Source organism: Lampris incognitus, chromosome 15, assembly GCF_029633865.1.
Source record: "Lampris incognitus isolate fLamInc1 chromosome 15, fLamInc1.hap2, whole genome shotgun sequence".
Taxonomy (NCBI): Eukaryota; Metazoa; Chordata; class Actinopteri; order Lampriformes; family Lampridae; genus Lampris; species Lampris incognitus.
The window spans coordinates 28,990,582-29,011,447 of record NC_079225.1 but is presented as its reverse complement, the minus strand read 5'-3'; the positions used below and the strand labels follow the sequence as shown (position 1 = coordinate 29,011,447).

General features: G+C 44.8%; 1 protein-coding gene across 1 annotated transcript in view; it reads right to left on the bottom strand.

Moving 5' to 3' along the window:
• Positions 1-20,866, bottom strand: part of LOC130124836 (MAM domain-containing glycosylphosphatidylinositol anchor protein 2-like) — a 199,167-nt gene that overhangs the window by 120,398 nt on the left and 57,903 nt on the right. The window contains exons 7-9 of the mRNA XM_056294184.1: positions 17,161-17,252; positions 16,504-16,741; positions 2,996-3,316 (exon numbers count right to left, since the gene is read on the bottom strand). Of these exons, the coding sequence (XP_056150159.1) occupies positions 2,996-3,316; positions 16,504-16,741; positions 17,161-17,252 (651 nt within the window). The remainder of the gene's footprint in view (positions 1-2,995; positions 3,317-16,503; positions 16,742-17,160; positions 17,253-20,866) is intronic.

The window sequence follows — 20,866 nt, the reverse complement described above, 5'->3', positions numbered from 1 at the left end:
TCTTTTTCTGGCCATTTTGAGCGTTTAATTGACCCCACAAATGTGATGCTCCAGAAACTCAATCTGCTCAAAGAAGTGCCCATCCAACCAATCCAACTTGTGGGAGCTGCTTCTGGAAGCGTGGGGTGCAATTTCTCCAGATTACCTCAACAAATTAACAGCTAGAATGCCAAAGGTCTGCAATGCTGTAATTGCTGCAAATGGAGGATTCTTTGACGAAAGCAAAGTTTGATGTAAAAAAAATCTTATTTCAAATACAAATCATTATTTCTAACCTTGTCAATGTCTTGACTCTATTTTCTATTCATTTCACAACATATGGTGGTGAATAAGTGTGACTTTTCATGGAAAGCACGAAATTGTTTGGGTGATCCCAAACTTTTGAACGGTAGTGTAGGTGCGCTATGGGTTCCCCAGTTTCACCTATAGCTGCCAACTTGTATATGGAAGAAGTGGCAAAGAGGGCTCTGATGTCCTTTCCAGGGACAACACCTAGCTGTTGGTTCAGGTAAGTTGCCGGCACCTGGGGGGGTTAAAATTAGACATCAGGATGTACCACATTTCCCTGTGGACAACCACACAACCACATCAAGCTCACCAGGGACGATGTGAAAAATGGCAGGTTACATACTGATCAGTACTTAGGGTTTGACTCTCATCATCAATTGTAGCACAAACTAGGAGTCATCAGGACGCTGTACCACCGAGCTGACAACGTCCCCACCAACACAGTGGCCGGGGAAGGGGAGAAATCCCACATTAAACAGGCCCTGGTTAAGTCTGGTTATCCTAACTGGACATTTGTCAAAGCCGGGAAGACACTTAAAAAGCGCACCAGCTGATCAAGGAGTGGAGAAGGACAACTGCTGACTGAGCAAAAACCAGTGGTGATTCTGTATGTGGCAGGAGTGTCAGAACAGTTGAGATGCGTATTTTCTAAATACCATGTCTCAATTGCCTTCAAACCCCAAAACGATCGGGTCCCCCAGCACAAACAGAACAATATAGTGTATGCTGTTAAATGCTGGGAGGATTGCCATGACTTTTACATCGGGGAAACTAAACAGATGGCGAAGAGGATGGCACAACACAGAAGAGCCAACACGTCAGGCCAGGACTCCGCAGTCTACACCCATCTAAAGGCCAGTGGCCACTCTTTCAAGGATGAGGATGTGCACATCCTTGATAGGGAGGGACGCTGGTTTGAACAGGGAGTCAAAGAGGCCATCTATGCGAAGAGGGAACGACCATTCCTGAACCAAGGGGGGCTAAGAGTACATCTTTCGCCACCTTACAATTCTGTGGTTGCAACATTCCCCCAGTCCTCTGTGAATAGTATATGTGGCCATAGTACCTCTATTTAAGGGTCAAGGCATTTACATAATAAAACTGATCGTCAGTTTCAGTTGTTATACAACTGCTATTTGTAAGGTAAGGAATACCTGCAGTCAGCTGAGACTGACGAAGTCAATTAGATGAATGATGAAACGTTTCTCCCAATAAACTTTGAGTCCAGTTGAACCGATTCTACTTTCTGGGCTGTCACATTTATATTGAATTTCAAACTTAGTTCAAACACGAACATTTAGTATAATATTTGAATGTGAACAGAACATTCAAAACGTAAAAAGTAAAAAATAAAAATATTGTCATTCTTCTGTGGAGCTGAGGGCAGTGGGGAAACTATTTGGTGAGGCAGACAGAGAGAACAACGAAGATAGAAAATGGGAGAATGAGCTACAGCAAGAGGTTGACACTTGAAATGAAATCCCACCAATCACAGTCCTTTATTGTAGTGGAAAATTCACAGTAGCATAAGTACCCTCACCTCACCCAGATGATCAAGAATTATCTGTCTCCCCATTTCGGTGATGAGTTCCCCACAGTGGGAAACATCATATATAACATTAACAAGAAACGTTCAGCCCTAGAAACGGATCATGTTGAATAGCTTATTTTCTTACCAAATAACACTTAGAAAATGTCAGTGATCAACTAATTAGTTCAGTCGGGCCAATTTATGCTACATTTCCATGGAAATTACTGATATTTCATTGTCTGGTGTTTGAACGTTTAATCTAATTTGCCAAATTCGCTAGGGCTGTGGTGATGAAACTATGGACCTATTTTAATGAAGCTTTTAAATTTTGATTTTGATGCCATTAAAATGTGAAAAAGTTGGCAATTATTTTGAAAATGTTTGAAGATATTTGAACGCGTGTATCAAATCCAAGATATTCGTAAATGGAGTTTTAGCACACACACACACACACACACACACACACACACACACACACACACACACACACACACACAAACACACACACACACACACACAGACAACTAGGACAAAGGTTGGATTGCTACCTCTCCGTCTAAAGCAATAAAAAATGATTTTTGTGTCAGTGCTCATGTCACGACAATAAGCACTTGATAATAACCTGATTAGTCTCAGATCAGCATTCCTGCAATTCTTACAAAAGAACGTACAATTACAGGCCCTGAGCTGGTTTCCAGATATTTCATTACTCCACCATTGAGCTTTCTGCACATACTGTAAATACCACACAGTAATAATGACGGAGACTGGAAAGATGGCTCAAGCACAATATTTTCAATTCCCTGTGACTTCAAACAAGATTAGTATTCTGTTACATCTGAACAATCATTTGTATTAATTTACCAACTTACGCCTCCTCCTCTTGATAGCACATCGGTACAAGCTGCAGATCTATCATGAAGTATATACTTCAAACTTTAAGTAAATATTAATCACATGGAGGGAAAGACCAAATCGAGATCGACACATTATGCGGCTTTAAGTATATGTAGATTAGAGGTTTTTACACAATACAACATGCATGTACATACAACGCAAGCGCACACGCACACACACGCACACACACACACACACACACACACACACACACACACACAAACAAAAAAGCATACATACTCATGCATACACGGACATGCCCACACCGGGTCTACTCACACTGCACGATCAGCTCCACCACAGCCTCGCGGGGCTTGACATTGAAGCCATTATACTGACTGGTCTGACAACGGTAGGAGCCTGTCATTTCCCGGGATACGTTGACGATGCGTAGAGCACCATCGTAACTCTCCATCTGCATGCTGCCGTCCGGCATGGGTGCCTCCTTGTCCGCCCGTGACCACAGGATGATGGGCTTAGGCTTTCCTGAAACAAGGCACTCCAGCTCCACCGTCTCACCCTCCCGTGCCACAAGGGGGGACTTGCCCCGGGGGACTGTCAGGTTGGGGGGAACTAAGAAAGAGAAAAACAGAGGAGGGACTGATATGGGGCTCTAGAAAGTCAGCAGGCGGGGTAAGAGGAAATGGTCAACGGGGGAGAGGAGAGTAGGTATCATGGAAGGCATGGGGTGGGAGCGAATGAGCGTCCAATTTGTGATGGTAATGGTGTTGAGCCTCAGCCAAACAAACACAGCTTGTATGAGAAGAGCATGCAGATACTTGCAGCGAACAGCGAGGACCTGGACCCTCTGAGCATGTACGCACAGGAACACAATCATGGTGGTCAGCAGTAGCAGAGAGAAATGTAAACAGAGGCAAACAATGAAGAATGTGATGACAGGCGGACAAGCAAAGGACCTTGATGCTCATAACAACATCTAGAAAGGGAGGAAAGCCACCTGCTAATTTTCCTTCAAGCAAAAACTAGTTTCTTTCTTGCAAGTCTTGCATCAGCCTAAACAGCTAAGAAAAACTCAATTGCAGAAGACTCAAATGAGGAGACCATTCCCTCTATTTCTATCATTATCCACTATCATCACACCATTATGATCTGCATTCAATATCATTATCACATCATTGCCAGCATTCACTCATCATTATGATGCAATCTTTTTTTTTTCTTTTCCCCTTTTTCTCCCCAATTGTATCCAGCGACTCACCCCACTCTTCCGAGTCCCTGGTCGCTGCTCCACCTCCTCTGCCGATCTGGAAGGGCTGCAGATGACCACATGCCTCCTCTGATACATGTGGAGTTGCCAGCCGCTTCTTTTCACCTGACAGTGAGAAGTTTTGCCAGGGGGACGTAGCACGTGGGAGGATCACGCTATTCACCCCAGTTCCCCCTCCCCACTGAACAGGCACCCCGACCGACCAGAGGAGGCGCTAGTGCAGCGACCAGGACACATACCCACATCCGGTTTCCCTCCCGCAGACACGGCTAATTGTGTCTGTAGGGACGCCCGACCAAGCCGGAGGTAACACGGGGATTCGAACCAGAGATCCCCATGCTGGTAGGCAATGGAATAGACTGCTACGCTACCCAGACGCCCCTCATTATGATGCAATCATCATCATCATTCATTATGTTTATTATATCTTCATCATCACCACTATTCATAAATATTCATCATCTTATAGTGTCATCAATTTGGCTTAATCGTCATCATCAGCATCGTCAGCATCGTCAGCATCCTCAGCATCGTTGTGAAATCACCATCATTCATCCATCATGACATCATCGCATAAAATCATTAGTCCTCATTATGGCTTCATTATTTGTCAGCAATATGACCACATCCTGATGTAACAAACATCATCAGCATTTCTATGACATCATCATCATGATCTCATTATGTGGACCTTGATTTTTAGAATCCCAAATATCATGTAACATTATACAAAAAAAAAATCACTATACATGGTTATCACCACCACAGTCAGTACATATAATTCTTACCATCCTAATGAACATTTTTATCAGCATGGCAGTCATCTCATTCTCATCACATTCTTATTGTCAGGGTTCTCCGCAGCACAATTAATGTCATTGTAATCACAGTCATCACCAATGACACCACCAGTATCTGACACCGCTAATATCTAGTATCAGATCCATCATACTCAGTGTATCCTCTAAAGCTTTTACCTCCAGTCCAGTCCAGTCTTCCCTCATGCTGCAACTCAGTCCAATCTATAGCTTCATGTAATGCACACTGTTCAACAGAGACCTCCCAAAGGCACTATACCATTACTGCAGGTCACAGAAGAAAATATCCCTCCATAAATATTTTGTCATGGTTTGATGGAAGTTTTAGAGGCTAGCTTAAGGTAAACAATGAATAATAAAAGAAGTGCAAAGTGCTGAATTATTGGATATGTCTCAATATGCAGGTTTCCTGGCATGCGTGTGCGTGTGCATGTGATAGAGAGAGAGAGAGAGAGAGAGAGAGAGAGAGAGAGAGAGAGAGAGAGAGTGAGAGTGAGAGAGAGTGTGTGTGTGTGTGTGTGTGTGTGTGTGTGTGTGTGTGTGTGTGTGTGTGTGTGTGTGTCCTAAGGTTGGAAAGAAAACTAATGGGTTGGAGCAGTCGGACTTGTTTTTCGTCCAGGGTACTAGCCAAGTAAATTTGTTTAATTAGAAAACCTGGCAATAAGACACAGGCTCCTATAGTGCTCTGTGTGTGTATGTGTGTGTGCATGTGTGTGTGTGTTTATATACATAGGTGCATGTGTATGTACATACATGTATGTATGTATGCAAATGTATTTTTGTCCAAACTAAAAACACATCCCAAGGCATTTTTTTTTCAGTCACTTCAAAACATTTAACAACCAGCTGGTTGAAAAGGACAAACCATCTCCAACAATGATGAAACCTTGCCCTGCTTTGCTCGCAGTATTTGAATCCCTGTCATTCAGTCCAAATGATGCTGAAACTAGAATGGACTTGGAGCACATCGAAGTTTTCACAATGATGAAATCGCCAGCAATTGTGAGAAAGAAAAAGAAAGACCGAGACCAGTCATATTTCTTCTGACATCATTTATGTCCATTTGATGTTTGGTTTAGGGGTAACTACCCCATCGCCATTCTACCGCTATGATTGCTGGTCATTTTCTTCATCCTCAAAGTGATTCAAGAGCGACCGAGCCCACTCGAAAAGATTTAAACACGTGAAAACTATACGGGAATCATAAATGAGCCCAACTGTCATTGTGGATACAAAATGACAGTTTTTGTATCCAAAATGATACAAAAACATCAAACAGTTTTTGATGCATGTCAAACAGAAGTGTGACATGCATCACTCCTCAATGTGCCACCATCCTGACTCACATGCTCTAAAATGACAGCAAATAGACACGTCTCAAATGACAACGATGACATTTGTTTCCGAACAACAGATCACTGTCACTGAGATTTGTAATTCATCAGGGGCAAACGGCAAGCCTCGTAACACAACAAACCATGAGAATGGACCACATTACAGCACAGAACAGCCCGGACAGTACCTCCTCGTATGGAGCACATAGTGTTCAGATTTCATCTAACAAAAGAAAATCCCAAATGATGACAAATGACAACAAAGAAACCAGAAAACAAAATTCAGCGACATAATCTGCGGTGTTAAAAAAAATAAAAAATAAAGCAGATGAACCACAGCATGTTCAGACACTGGTGACTCGTTGTACCACAAGCAGTAGAAAAAGGTGCTAGTCTTGTAAATGTCCACTGAGTAATTAAAGATGACTTAGATGACTTTTAAAGACCACATGTGAAGGCGGTTGCTCATCAACTAATCCACCGTTTGCATATGTCTAATTAAATAGGATTTGCATGTGCTCAAGATACAAAGCCACAACCCAACTGTATCGCCTCGGGTGTGCCCGGATGTGCCCGTGCCATCTAAAGCCCGAGCTAGCAAACCCAGCATAATCATAAAACATGTATGAGATGCAAATTAAGAACACATCTTTACATTATTTATTATTTCTTACACCACTGAACTTAACTGAAAAAAAACAGTGACATAAAAAAAGAAAAACAAAACAATTTTTGTTTTTTGTTCACCGTTTGATAATGTCGGGTCAGATTTTTGTCCCCCCCCCCTTTCTCCCCAACTGTACCTGGCCAATCACCTCGCTCTCCAAGCCGTCCTGGTCACTGCTCCACCCCCTCTGCTGAACTGGGGAGGGCTGCAGACTACCACATGCCTTTTCCGATACATGTGGAGTCATCAGCCACTTCCCTTCACCTGACAATGAGGGGTTTCGCCAGGGGGACATAGCGCGTGGGAGGAGCATACTATTCCCCCCAGTTCCCCCTCCTCCCGAACAGGCACCCTGACTGACCAGAGGAGGCACTAGCTCAGCCACCAGGACACATACCCACATCCAGCCCCCCTCCGCAGACACAGCCAATTGTGTCTGCGGTGACACCTGACCAAGTCAGAGGAAACACAGGGATTTGAACCGGTGATCCCCATGTTGGTAGGCAACAGAATAGACCACCACACTACCCGGACACCTAGGTCAGATTTTTTGAGTGGCAGTACACTCAGTGTACAGTGTGCACATTGCATAGAGGAACAGAAGCCTAATTTCCGCTAGCTAGCTGCTTTTAATGTAGGTTAAATCATAGCAAAACAAAGTAGTTTGCTTAAATTTGTCACAAAGAGATGTCGTGAGGAGCAGGAAGAAGAGAATTTACCTCAAGTTCATGTCAACCATCGTTCTCAACCCAGACACCTGCTCCAGTTTCTCCTGCTCCAGTATTAACAACACATACGTGGCTGTTAAGTCAGCCTTTCCCCGTCAGCAGCTGTACCGCTGAAAGACTTTTCAACTGTCAGTCGGATAAAACCTGGTTTCAGGGCATCAGTGATGACATACAGACTGAACTCTTTGTCCGTGCTCTCCTTTGAAAGAGAACTGACTGACTCGTTGGACTATAATGAAGGGATTTCAGTGTTCAACACCAAGTCCCATCGTTTCCTGCTGTAATCATCAAAAATAAGCTAATTTAAAATGTTTGACTGTAGGACCTTATTTCCTATTTCAATGTTATTGTGTATTGGGTGTAGTTATGAAGAGTACGTGTATTTCGATCTGTAGGGTGAAGTTGTGGAATGGTTTGGATGCGGAACTCAAGCACAGAACAAACATTATTCAAGTTCAAGAAGATGTGCAAACCTCCCTCCCTTTTTTCTCCCAATTGTACTTGGCCAATTACCCCACTCTTCACCCTGGTGTGTTTTTCTTCATCTTTGTCCCGCCCCCTTTTCTCCCCAATTGTACTTGGCCAATTACCCCACACTTCCGAGCTGTCCTGGTCACTGCTCCACCCTCTCTGCCAATCTGGGGAGGGCTGCAGACTACCACATGCCCCCTCCGATACATGTGGAGTCACCAGCTGTTTCTTTTCACCTGACAGTGAGGAGTTTTGCCCGGGAGACGTAGCACGTGGGAGGATCACACTATTCCCCACAGTTCCCCCTCCCACTGAACATGTGCCCCGACTGATCAGAGGAGGCGCTAGTGCAGTGACCAGGACACACACCCACATCCGGCTTCCCATCTGCACAGCCAAACACCCAAATTATGTCTGTAGAGACACCTGACCAAGCCAGAGGTAACACGGGGATTCGAACCAGCAATGGCCATGTTGGTAGGCAATGGAATAGACCACCACGCCATCCAGACACAAAAAAAAAAATTAAGAGGTATAGGAATGAGAAAGGGCTGTAATAAGTTTTATATTATTGACACAGGGTGATATTTGGGTTGCAAATGGAACTGGGAAACTTGTTTATAAATTGTATATAAGATAAAGATGAGTAGTGGAGAAGTGGTAGGAATAAATACACAAGTATACTTCCTCCTACTCCTTTTCCAACATGTAATATTTAATTTGTGTTGTGTATGAGAATGTATTTATTGAGTTTGTTGTATAGGGTTATTTTTCATCTCAATTCATTATTATTCTTGTATTGTTTTTAATGTTTTTTGCTGTTGTTTTTTTTACATGTTCAAAATAATATATCAAATCAAACCAAACCATTTATTGGATGTACTGGTTATGCCTGGAAATGCTTTTAAGTTAAGGTGATGACAAAGCATCAAAAATCCTCTATGCAAAGACAATGGGAATTGACACTCATAATCCTATTTGGACTCATACTGGTTGAATTAGTCATCAGACAGCACCAAGATGCTTGGGGGAGTCGGGGGGGGGTCGTTGGTGGGGAATAACCATTAGTAAGCAGGGGTGAGGCCATGATTACGACCAGCCTCGCCACAGTTCAGATCGGGCAAGCAATTACAACCGTCTGCCTATAGGGTTTGGCAGCAGAGGCGCTGGCTATCAGCTGCCATTGTCTTCCCCTGCACCATCATGGAAGCACACAAACAAGCAAGCGTCTGGCATACAAACATAAAGACAAGTGCACGCCCTGGCATACACACAAATGCATACACATCTCATTCTCACTCCTTCATTCCCCTTCCACGTCTCTCTTTTGCTCTCTCCCTTTATTCTATCTTTGTAAACAAGCACTCCCTCCCAGTGTGTGATTCGGACCACTGAGAGATGCTTCTGTGTGGCGGAGAGCCTGGTTCTGGTCTTGACTGTGCTCTCATTGTGCCAGAGCCATCTAAATGCCAGTGATGCCTGCAGGACATTCCCTCTGTGTTTGTGTGAGTGTGCTCACCCATCTTTATTTGTGTGTATGGGTGTGTGTTTGTGTGTGTGCCTATATGTGTAGTTGTGGGTGCCTTTGAGTGTGTTAGGTCTTGCCTGAGAGTGACAACATGCTGTGATCTTGCCTTAGCGCTTCATCATGATGCCCCTGGTTTGTTCATGTGTACCCCAAAAGCAAAAGCAATGTGTTTGGTGTGTGTGTTTGGATATATAGGTTTGAGTGTTTGCCTTCTTCGTTGTGCTTGATTTCCCCGAAGACCCCCCTCGCTACTTCAACCCCTGAACGCCTGTTTATACAGGACTGGACCTCCTTGTTTGGCCTTAGCTAGGCTGCCCGCCCCTGGGGTCTCAGCTGGGATAATTCTCCTAGTCTGAAGGCTGAAGCCTTTCAGCAGGAGCCGCTGATGCTGGGACAGACAGATGGAAATGTGGGTCAAGTGCAAAATGTAGAAATATCTGCCACTTAATATTTTTTTGCACCAAGGTGGCAGCCAGAACGGTAAGCACTGCAGTCTTTGAGAGCATCAACAACATTCCTGCTCCCCTCTTTACCGGGTGAGTGTTGTGACATCACTTGCTGTCACCATAGCAACCGAGGGCTCACTGCACTATATGTATGTGTGTGTGTGTGTGTGTGTGTGTGTGTGTGTGTGTGTGTGTGCGTGCGCGCGCGTGCGTGCGTGCGTGTGTGCAAATTTGTGCTCTTCAACAGCTTGAGGCCAATGAGTTGGTCACAGTGTGACAGGGTTTCTCTGCTCCTCTGAATCCCACACCTCTGGGGATGGACCATGGTGTCCCTGAGGGCCCACAATGGCTCTGTGTGCTCGTGCGCGCGTGTGTGTGTGTGTGTGTGTGAGCTGCGTTTGTACCTCAAGGTACTGAAATGACAAATACCTAGAGATGTGCTGAAATAGGCTTACTGCCTTGATGGGCATTAGTGGCACACTACTGACCACAGGGACATGGGACACAGTGGCACATTGTACCACAGGGGACACAGGGGGAGTTGGGATGCCTGTTAGGTGTGTGTCTTTGTCATACGGTCTGTGTGTGTGTGTGTGTGTGTGTGTGTGTGTGTGTATAGAGTGCCTATCCCCTGAGAAGACAGAACTTATCTTGCGATCAATCACGCAAGCCCCTGGTGAAATCACATGTCTGAGGATGTGGAGCAGCAAGCTTTCAATTCCATGAATCAATTCCTCATGTTGGCAGCAATGTGATCCTGGGTCACAGCACTTTGCTTAATGTCACCTCTTTTTTCCACTTTTATCCTTTATTTAACTAGGAAGACCTCAACTCAGCAGTGCCTTCCCCTGCATAGACACAAACACATTCCTCCACTCGGCTGTTGAGCAGTTCAAATGGAGCTACTGTGGCACGGTACGCTGGTTAAGCTGTGCGCCTTACTTAACAGTTAAACATTTAACAGTTTTTACTGGAAATGGGGCAAAGCATTCCTCCTTTGCTTTTCACAGATAATGCAGTCCAGGATTTGAACCAATTCAATTGCAGTCAATGCTCAATTTCGATATAGTACATTAGTCATAACACACAACATAATTTTAAGCCTTATTACAATGAATTATGTTGAGGCCCTGAAGTACCCCTTCTCCATGGAAATTGTGGCGCATTAAAATTTCATTTCCGTTTCCAAAAAATTTCTCATGTTTTTTTAAGTACTTGAAATGGATTCTACCACTTGTTAGGGCTTGTTTTCCCACTGCTTAACAAAGATGAAGAAGGGGCGTCTGGGTAGCATGGTGGTCTGTTCCGTTGCCTACCAAGACGGGGATTGCTGGTTCAAATCCTGTGTTACCTCCGGCTTGGTCGGGCGTCCCTACAGACACAATTGGCTGTGTCTGTGGGTGGGAAGCCGGATGTTGGCATGTGTCCTGGTTGCTGCACTAGCGCCTCCTCTGGTCGGTCAGGGCACCTCTTCGGGGAGGAAAGGGGGACTGGGTGAATAGCGTGATCCTCCCATGCGCTACGTCCCCCTGGCAAAATTCCTCACTGTCAGGTGAAAAGAAGCGGCTGGCGACTCCACATGTATCGGAGGAGGCATGTGGTAGTCTGCAGCCCTCCCCGGATCGGCAGAGGGGGTGGAGCAGCGACCAGGACAGCTCGGAAGAGTGGGGTAATTGGCCAAATACAATTGGGGAGAAAACGGGGGTGGGGGGGGTCAAAGAAAAAAAATGAAGAAAAACACACCAAAATAACAATGGTGGACTTATCACGAACATCAACATCCATCTCTCCAGTATTTGCATCACTTATCCTAATTAGGGTCACGGGATGCTGGAGTCTATCCCAGCGGTCATTGGGTGGCAAGCGGGGAGACACCCTGGACAGGCCGCCAGTCCATCACAGGGCCGACACATTCACACCTAGGGACAATTTAGTATGGCCGATTCACCTGACCTATATGTCTTTGGACTGTGGGAGGAAACCGGAGCCCCCGGAGGAAACCTACGCAGACACGGGGAGAACATGCAAACTCCATAGAGAGGACGACCCGGGATGACCCCCCAGGTTGGACAACCCCGGGGTTTGAACCCAGGACCTTCTTGCTGTGAGGCGACCACGATAACCGCTGCACCACCATACCGCTCCCCTATCGGACACCCCCTACCCATGCCCCTATTTGGTGCAAACATCAACATGTGAATATGTTTTATGTAAACTCAGACTTAAAACACCTGAAAAATCAGAGTGAGTGCTGTTCTCCAGCATTGGTGACCAACAGTTTAAACACAGTGGACCCCCTCAGGTGAGCAAAGATGGCAGCCAGGTTTCTCATTATTCGGGTAAGTGAGTTTACCGAGCAAAGCACATCAGCAAAGTCAACCGCCAGTGGTCACGCCATGCCTATTACAGAGTCACTTAGTCACATGGCCACTCAGATGAAGGCGCTCATGACAAATCACAGCCAAGCAGACAGCGGGACAAGTTAAAACGAGGATAGGCAGCGATGTAGGTGGCCTCTCCAGAGCTTTAGATAATTCCATTTAAGATGAGAATAGAAACAGACTCTAGTATAAGAAAGGTTTATCAAACTAACTTGGTGCTGTTTCTTTTCTTCTTTTTTTATAATAAACTAGCACTTAATTGACTCTGACTTATTCATTAACCGATTCTTTAGATGAGAGGCGCTGCTTGGTGCCTGAGTTTCAGGTGTGAGTGGGTTGCTAATGGATGGAGCCACTGGGAAAAGATTCATCCTCCTTCCTGGAAAGGAGAGATGACTTTCAATCTGAACACTTATGACTGGGAATCCATTAAACCTGAGGACTACTTAGTGCTATCTGTTGAGACACTGAGATCATACTCATCACTACACCAGTCACAACACTTAAAACTGATGTGCAATGGACTCAGGAGTCAAAAAACCAAAACAAATCAAATGTGCTGCAGTGCACTTGTACCTCGGCATGACAGGATATTAAAATAAATGATGACAGCTGTTTATAGTTATGTGCGCCATAAGCTTGCAGCAGCTATGCCAGTGGTATTTGTGATGCCGGCTATGCCGCAAATTCATCTGTGATAACTCTGCACGATATAAAACTTTATCGCCAAGATGACCCCCGGTGGCACTTTGAAGCAGAGGTCAAAAGTATTATTGCAGCAGAGCCACAAGATAGCAATGATTGCAGCATCTAACCACAATTCATGGACATACACTCACCTAAATACAAGCTAAAGAGCAAATTATCACAGTGCCTTCGAGAGCTTTACAGGTTATGTTTTGCACCACCACTTCTTCTTCTTCTTCTTCAAAAAAAGGCCTTTTCAGGTCATTCCTTTGCTCGACGTTGCTGAGCCTTGTGGTCCCTAATGTTGACACATTCTGAAGAGTAGATCTGTGTCTTCATTTACAGCCTGTGCTCATGAATAAGCGTTAGCCCTGCAATCTCTGGGAGTCCAAACCAGTAAAGAATTTGCTTATTAAGTAAATGTGTCGCAACAGTAAATATCAATCCTGTTTTGCAGAAGGGCAAACTCATGAAAGCTTCCTTCAAAAGTTGGAAGAATAGAGGATAATGAATACTTCCTTTTATGAAACTGAGCTGTGAGCTCGGGCTAAGTCTAGGTTTGGATTTCTGGAACTGGAGCCAATGCTGGGACAGCTAAAAAGCTCCGAAGTGTTCAGACTGGAGACACATTAGGCTCAATCTCTTTCCAACTACTTCCCCAGCATGAAACCCTGGCAGACCTGGAGCGTAATCTCCTCTAAATGCTTTTATTAAGACTTCTAATTGCTGCTCAGGCTTTCTCCCTTCAGGAGTACAGGCAGCGAAACAAAAGTATGGCTTATTCACCCCAAAAGAGGCCGCAGGCATGCGGCAAGGCATAGGCACAAGGCGCATTAGTGCACAGTAGAAACTACTCAGCGCCGACACTTGACTGAATCACGGCATGAGAGAAACACATGCATAAAAAATGCATTTTGGTAGAAAATGGCCGGTCAGAACCACCTGTCACCAACCAACACCCTTAAGTGCACCAGTTTCTATGACTGAAACAGCTTTAGCCCAGTGCAGTACTTCAATAATATTTCACATCCTAACATCTGGCAGTAACAATAAAAGCTTTAGAAGCTATCATATCTCAGCATTAAAGAATACTTTCATGTCATAAGATCACAATGGCGCCACTTATTTCCTCTGGGTTGTTTCCTCAGTCAGACGTCAATATTTTTACACATTAAAGGGGGTCTGCGTTTATGCGCTGGAATTACCATAGCACTCCAAAGGAAAAGCCTGCACTACTTAAAAGATAATGAGGAAGCAATCACGGCAGGTAGGATTAATCCCACTGTTTTATAGCTCAGGATTATCAAAGGATTATCAAACAATAATTATGCACGCAAGGTCGACAAGGAGCTTTCATGTTGCTGCTGTGAATGGCAGCAAGGTGTGCGTATGATGGAAACCGATACAGATACAGAGAGTGAAGGAAAAACACTATGGGTACATATTAATTTATGTGCATGTGTGTGTATGTATATGTGTGTTTGTGTGTGTATTCGCGCATCGTCGGCTCCATTTGCTGTAAGTGAGACTGTAAAGGGGGGGGGGCTTGCGCCCGCACTCTGTTCCACGCTACAACACACCAGCCACAAACATATGGAAGCCAAGCTAGTCTTATCAGTATAAAACACACTGCAGTATCCAAAGCGGAGACATATTTCCAACGCCAGTGGCGGCACCTTCTCAGGGGAATTCCCCACATGGAAAACAGGCAACGAGTTAGTAGTGGTAGAACTCTGAGCAGGAACTCTGGGGTCTGACTGGGAGGCATGGAATCGATCAGGCCAAATCCAGCAGGTGGGAAAGTATGCACTGAAGTGAGCGCCATCACCCACTAGCTGCTCATCGATGAACACTCATGCTGGTGATTACAGATAAAGCCCAGCATACTAGCCCATTACACGAGTCGCCACTTGGACTCGACTCAACCATTCGACTCAATAATCATCACCATTACAGTAGAGCCGGCCTGTGGCAAGTACGCTATGTTGTGGCTGAATCTGGAACACACTGAAAGTGTGTGCTTTCACGCCGCTTTGAGGTTTATTTTTATTAGCCATGAACCTGAAAATGTTGTCCATGACCCAACCGAAATTCCCTTAAGGCACTGTTACAATTTTCCGCAAGACATGCGTTCATGTTCCACAGAGTACTTTCCGGATTTTGGCTCTTAACATTTGGGCAGGTTTGTGGTTAACAGTCTTTACAGTTTGTACCAATAAAGGAAATGGATTATGTTTTTTCATTCATTCATTCATTATCCAAGCCGCTTACCCCAACCGGGGTCGCAGGATGCTGGAGCCTATCCCAGCAGTCACTGGGGGGAAGGTGGGGAGACACCCTGGACAGGCCACTGAGGGACAATTTAGTACAGCCAATTCACCTGACCTACATGTCTTTGGACTGTGTGAGGAAACCGGAGCACTTGGAGGAAACCCACACAGACACAGAGAAAACATGCAAACTCCACACAGAGGACGACCCCCAAGGTTGGACTACCTCGGGGCTCGAACCCAGGACCTTCTTGATGTGAGGCGACCGCGCTAACCACTGCACCACCACGCTGCTCAACCCACGCCTCCATTCAGAGACCAGAATTATTTTGTTTTCAAATTTCAAAATCTAGACAAACACCAATATCTCTTGTTTAATTTTGAGAAAAAGCCGCCTAGTATCATAAGGGTAGCATGTGTAAAATATATTCGAGGACTGCTTGTCCCCTTTAAAGACGATAATTTAGACCTCTCTAACAATCAAACTAAACCTAAATCGATTTTACCATCCATCCTTTTTCTTGTTTTTCCCCCGAATAGTTTATACACAACACAGTAATAAACATGTCTAAAACTCACAAGCAGCGCCTTCCACTCGTGACTTTCTTCATGATTATCTCCTTCCCAGCAAGCCATGGTTCATACTACAGCGATGAAACTCAGGAGACGAGGTGGACTGGTATGCTGTGTTGTCAGCATGCTGGATGTCAGCTATGCAAATGTTAGTTGGAACACTGGTGGTAGCAACCAATTAGATGGAGGGAAAAAATGGATGTTAAGTATCTAATTAGTGTGACTGATGGAGTTAGGTTTGATTCACGGCGATCCAATTGAACAATTATTGCAAAACAGTGCCACTGCTACTGTGCATTGGAGTGTAATACTAAAGTATGTATTATAGCTATTAACCACAATGCAGGGGTTCTTAAACCTTTTCAGCCTGCGACCTAAATGTTTGACATTAAGTCAAGCCATGGCTCACTTTTAGACAACGATCCATTGGTCTTGCGAGGACAACTGGAAACAGGCTCCCAATCTGTAGTTTAAGAAACACTGTTTGAGGCACTTCTGGACTGCTAACATAATGCATGCACATACATGTATGCCTATAAGTTGTATGCGAGTGTGGGTTGGTGCATGTGTATGTGTAGGTTTGCTCTCTGTGTGTACTGTGTGTAGCGGGAAAGGTGTAAAGACGTGTGACTGACACAAAGGGGTGTGAGGCTCACCAGTTGTGGAGGAGATGTTGACGTCGATGCTGATCTCAGGGATGCCCCCACCCTTCAGCGCAGCCACACAGGTGTAGGTGCCGAAGTCAGTGAACTTGAGATCTATGATATCCAGGTTGGTGGTGCCGGGGGAGATGTCCGGGTCCGTCTGGGTGATCACCATGCGCTCTGAGCTCCGCAGGGCACGCCCATTCTTCAGCCAACTAAAAGTTAGCTCCTCTGGTGGTGTTGCCTCCACCTTCAATAGGTACAATGCCATTATTCATGTTTTTATCTATGTAATGGTAATTTCAATTCATATGATTTTTTTTTTGTTTTACTTCATTTTATTTTTTATTTTTGATCTTGCACATGTTGTGGCCCCTTACACCAATCCTACTATGAATCAATAAACACAAATACACACACCAAGACAATCCCTCCTCCCTTATCTGAAACAGAGTTCATAGCCAACAGGGATAAACTCCAATCCAGAGCGCCCATGCCCTTATCATGATCTGTAGTCACCCTTTTATTATTTTTCTTGTGTATGTTCTCTGCATCTTTCTTACTCTGTGTGCTTCAATGTAGTCAATGCATTTTCTAACTGTTATGTCAGACACATTGCATTGTATTTTAACGTATACGATGTCCCGCTGATTGTTGCTTCCACTGTACCTGACAAGATATTTTGACTTCACGGCCGATCTGGATGTTGTCATCGTTGTGGTAGGGGTCAGGAGTGATCCAGAAACGGCCTTTCTTCAATGCTGCAAAGAGACGTTCAATTTATCAGACACTGCGAACACACTGAGCGGTGATGTCTAGAATTTCAAAACACATTTTTGACAACTTTTTGATTTCCTGTTTTCTGAGGTCTTGTTCCAAAGATTGAATTTTATGAGATCACACTGCTGTATTTCAATTCTGGGCCCGGAAAAAGGCTGTTGTGTGTGTCTTGCGGCTGTATCTATTTGTCTGCATTACTTTTCTTCAGCACATCCCCTTCATGTCTTAACAGTAATCATATGCGTTTGGTGGCTGGACTGCATCCGGACTACGCAGAATCCCAGACACTTGCACACTGTCTTCAACACATGCAGTGTTGAGCATCTGACGGCATTACTGACAGAGAAATCCAATTGTGCTGCATTCGGACCTATCACCTCATATGCCCTGGATTGGGTTGGCACTGAAGCGGCAGGCAGAGCCGCAGAACAGGGCAGCAAGCATCGTAAGAACAGGGTCATGGCTGTGGGTTGCAGGTTTCGAAAAAAAAACTACAGTAACACACAATGCAAATTTTGAAGCTTTCATTTGATTGTTGTTCCCAGCAGACTTTTGTTGATTCAGAATGACCAAATTTGCATGAAAACACTTGGATGGAAATGTGGTGAGCCTTCACCAGTGATGTGCATCACCGAGTCAACATGGGCCGCTGTCCGTCATGCTAAAACATTAGCCGAGTATAAACACCCTGGAAACAGTAGCTTGTGCTCTTTGTGCACACACACACACACACACACACACACACACACACACACACACAGCAAAACTGGAGAAATACCTAACAAAATACCCGCCATTGCTAATCCAATTTGTTTTGCAAACTCCATTTTCAAGGTAAAGCTTCCCCCGAATGAAAAAATGAGGATGATTTCATTATAATGCATGCTGTATTGGTTCCAAACCCTGCGCCTACTGTTCGATTCATCTTCTCAGTTAAAAAAAACCCATATATATATATATATATATATATATATATATATATATATATATAAAGGGGGGGAACAAAAAAAAAACCTGACGGCATCACTGAAATCTTTTCATCTAGCAATTCCCGAGCGACATCATATTCAGTTTGGTAAAGGGAAAACGAAAAACAAAACCTGCATGTCAGATTTAAACACAGGAAATTGAATGTGCAAAACACTGCGATGCCTTGGCGAGCTGCGTGCGGAAGGGAGAGGGGAGCAACGCATGCCTCCTCAGAATGAGCCTCTACCTGGTGTTTAAAATCGGCAGGCACTGAATCCTATTTCTGACACGTGTCAGATAACTATTAGAATCGTGTCAACACACATTCTGTTTGAATTCTCCCGTGTGAACCCGTGTTCATTTTATGTATGTTCTTCCTGTCCTGACCATCATGTTATGTATACAACTCGGCACCGTTGGCATAGAAACTGCAGTGATAAAACTGTAATATGGTATGCGGGCACATCTCTGTGACCTTCATGGACATAACCCTTTGTGTTAATAACAACTCGGGATTTTGCTTTCCTTTAGAGTTCGGTTCTACAACACAATGGGAACATACGCGTCGAAACTTGAGAGGCGGCATGAGGATATGATGTTAATGATACAGAGTGTAGTCCACTGCGATAACCATTAAATAAGCCCATCTGCAAGACAACACGGATTCGTGCCAGTCATAAACGCTCTGCAGAGAGAAATGATACTGAGTGTATGAGACAGAGTTGTACACATAGCTTGGCAGTCTTAGTGTCTCAGTGACTTCCTCAGTAGAGCTGGTAGCTGCCTCTCAAGAGACATTATCTCATTCTGTATTGTGTGTGTGTGTGTGTGTGTGTGTGTTTTTTTCAGCTGTATTTGTAAGGGTCAATTCGCCAATTTGCACACATTTTTGCAAATTGAGGACATTTTGGTTGATCCTCACTTCTCTCTAGCGTGTTGCACACGCATGCATCTTCTTTTTATCCCCTTTTTATCCCCAATTGTATCCGGCCAGTTACCCCACTCTTCCGAGCCGTCCTGGTCGCTGCTCCACCCCCTCTGCTGATCCGGGGAGGGCTGCAGACTACCACATGCCTCCTCCAATACATGTGGAGTCACCAGCCACTTCTTTTCACCTGACAGTGAGGAGTTTCGCCAGGGGGACGTAGCGCATGGGAGGATCACGCTATTCCCCCCTGTTCCCCCTCCCCCCTGAACAAGTGCCCCAGCCGACCAGAGGAGGCGCTAGCGCAGCGACCAGGACACACATCCGCATCCAGCTTCCCATCCGCAGACACAGCCAATTTGTGTCTGTAGGGACACCCGACCAAGCCGGAGGTAACACGGGGATTCGAACCGCCGAGCCCCTTGTTGATAGGCAACAGAATAGACCGCCACGCCACCCGGACGCCCCGCATGCATCTTTTTCTGCATATCAGAGTCAACAACATCATGCTGTCATAGGTGTCGGGGTATAAACACTAACAACTTGCTTTTTCTCTACACCCACTTGGTTTTACTCTGATACTGGCTCTATTTAAACAAATGCTGCATTGTAGAACTGTATAAAAACCAGCTGTTCTTTTCTCAGAGCCTGCATCTATATTTACTTGAAAAGCTGTCAGAAGAAAGGTTGTCTTCAACAGCTGTTCATAGTTGTTTTTGGTTGCAGGAGGAATTTTGTGCATAGCCACAGACATTCAAAACAGTAGAGTTCAAAACAGTACTCATGGCCACTCAGCCATACGGACATGATTAGCAAGTGATAGGCGGCATATATATATATATATTAAAAAAAAGCAGCTGGTTTGTTTGTTGAAGTGAGTTGAACAAATTGAAAAACATGTTGAACAGGTTTTGCGCAATATGCCGTGCAAACTCAAAATAAACAATAAAAAAAAGATTAACCAGCGAGAAAATTTGATTTGTAATTGAATTAATTTCTTAATGGACTACTTTGTAGAAGATTTTATATTATTCTCCTCTTCCCCCCTCCCTTTTTCTCCCCAATTGTATCCGGCCAATTACTCCACTCTTCCGAGCCACCCCGGTCGCTGCTCCACCCCCTCTGCCCATCCGGGGAGGGCTGTAGACTACCACATGCCTCCTCCGATACACGTGGAGTGGCCAGCCGCTCCTTTAACCTGACAGTGAGGAGTTTCGACAGGGAGACTTAGCGAGTGGGAAGAGCATGGTATCCCCCACAGTTCCCCTGCCCCCATGAACAGGTGCCCCAACCGTCCAGAGGAGGCACTAGTGCAGTGACCAGGACACATACCCACATCCGGCTTCCCACCTGCAGACACGGCCAATTGTGTCTGTAGGAACGCCTGACCAAGCCGGAGGCAACACGGGGATTCGAACTGGTGATTCCCGTGTTGGTAGGCAACGGAATAGACCGCCATGCTACCCAAATGCCTTCCTTTGTGCTTTTTTTTTTAATACTTATTTCTAATATTGTGTTGCCTTCCTCCATATGTGAGCTAAAGACAGTGATTCATGGATCATGGACACTTCACTGCACAACTGCGGCATCGTTTCAAGACACAAAAGACGGCTCAATATTATTACGGCTAACGGAGTATAATCCCTGCAACATACAATAAGACATAATGTCAAAAAAATCAAGATTGTTTCACTTTAACGT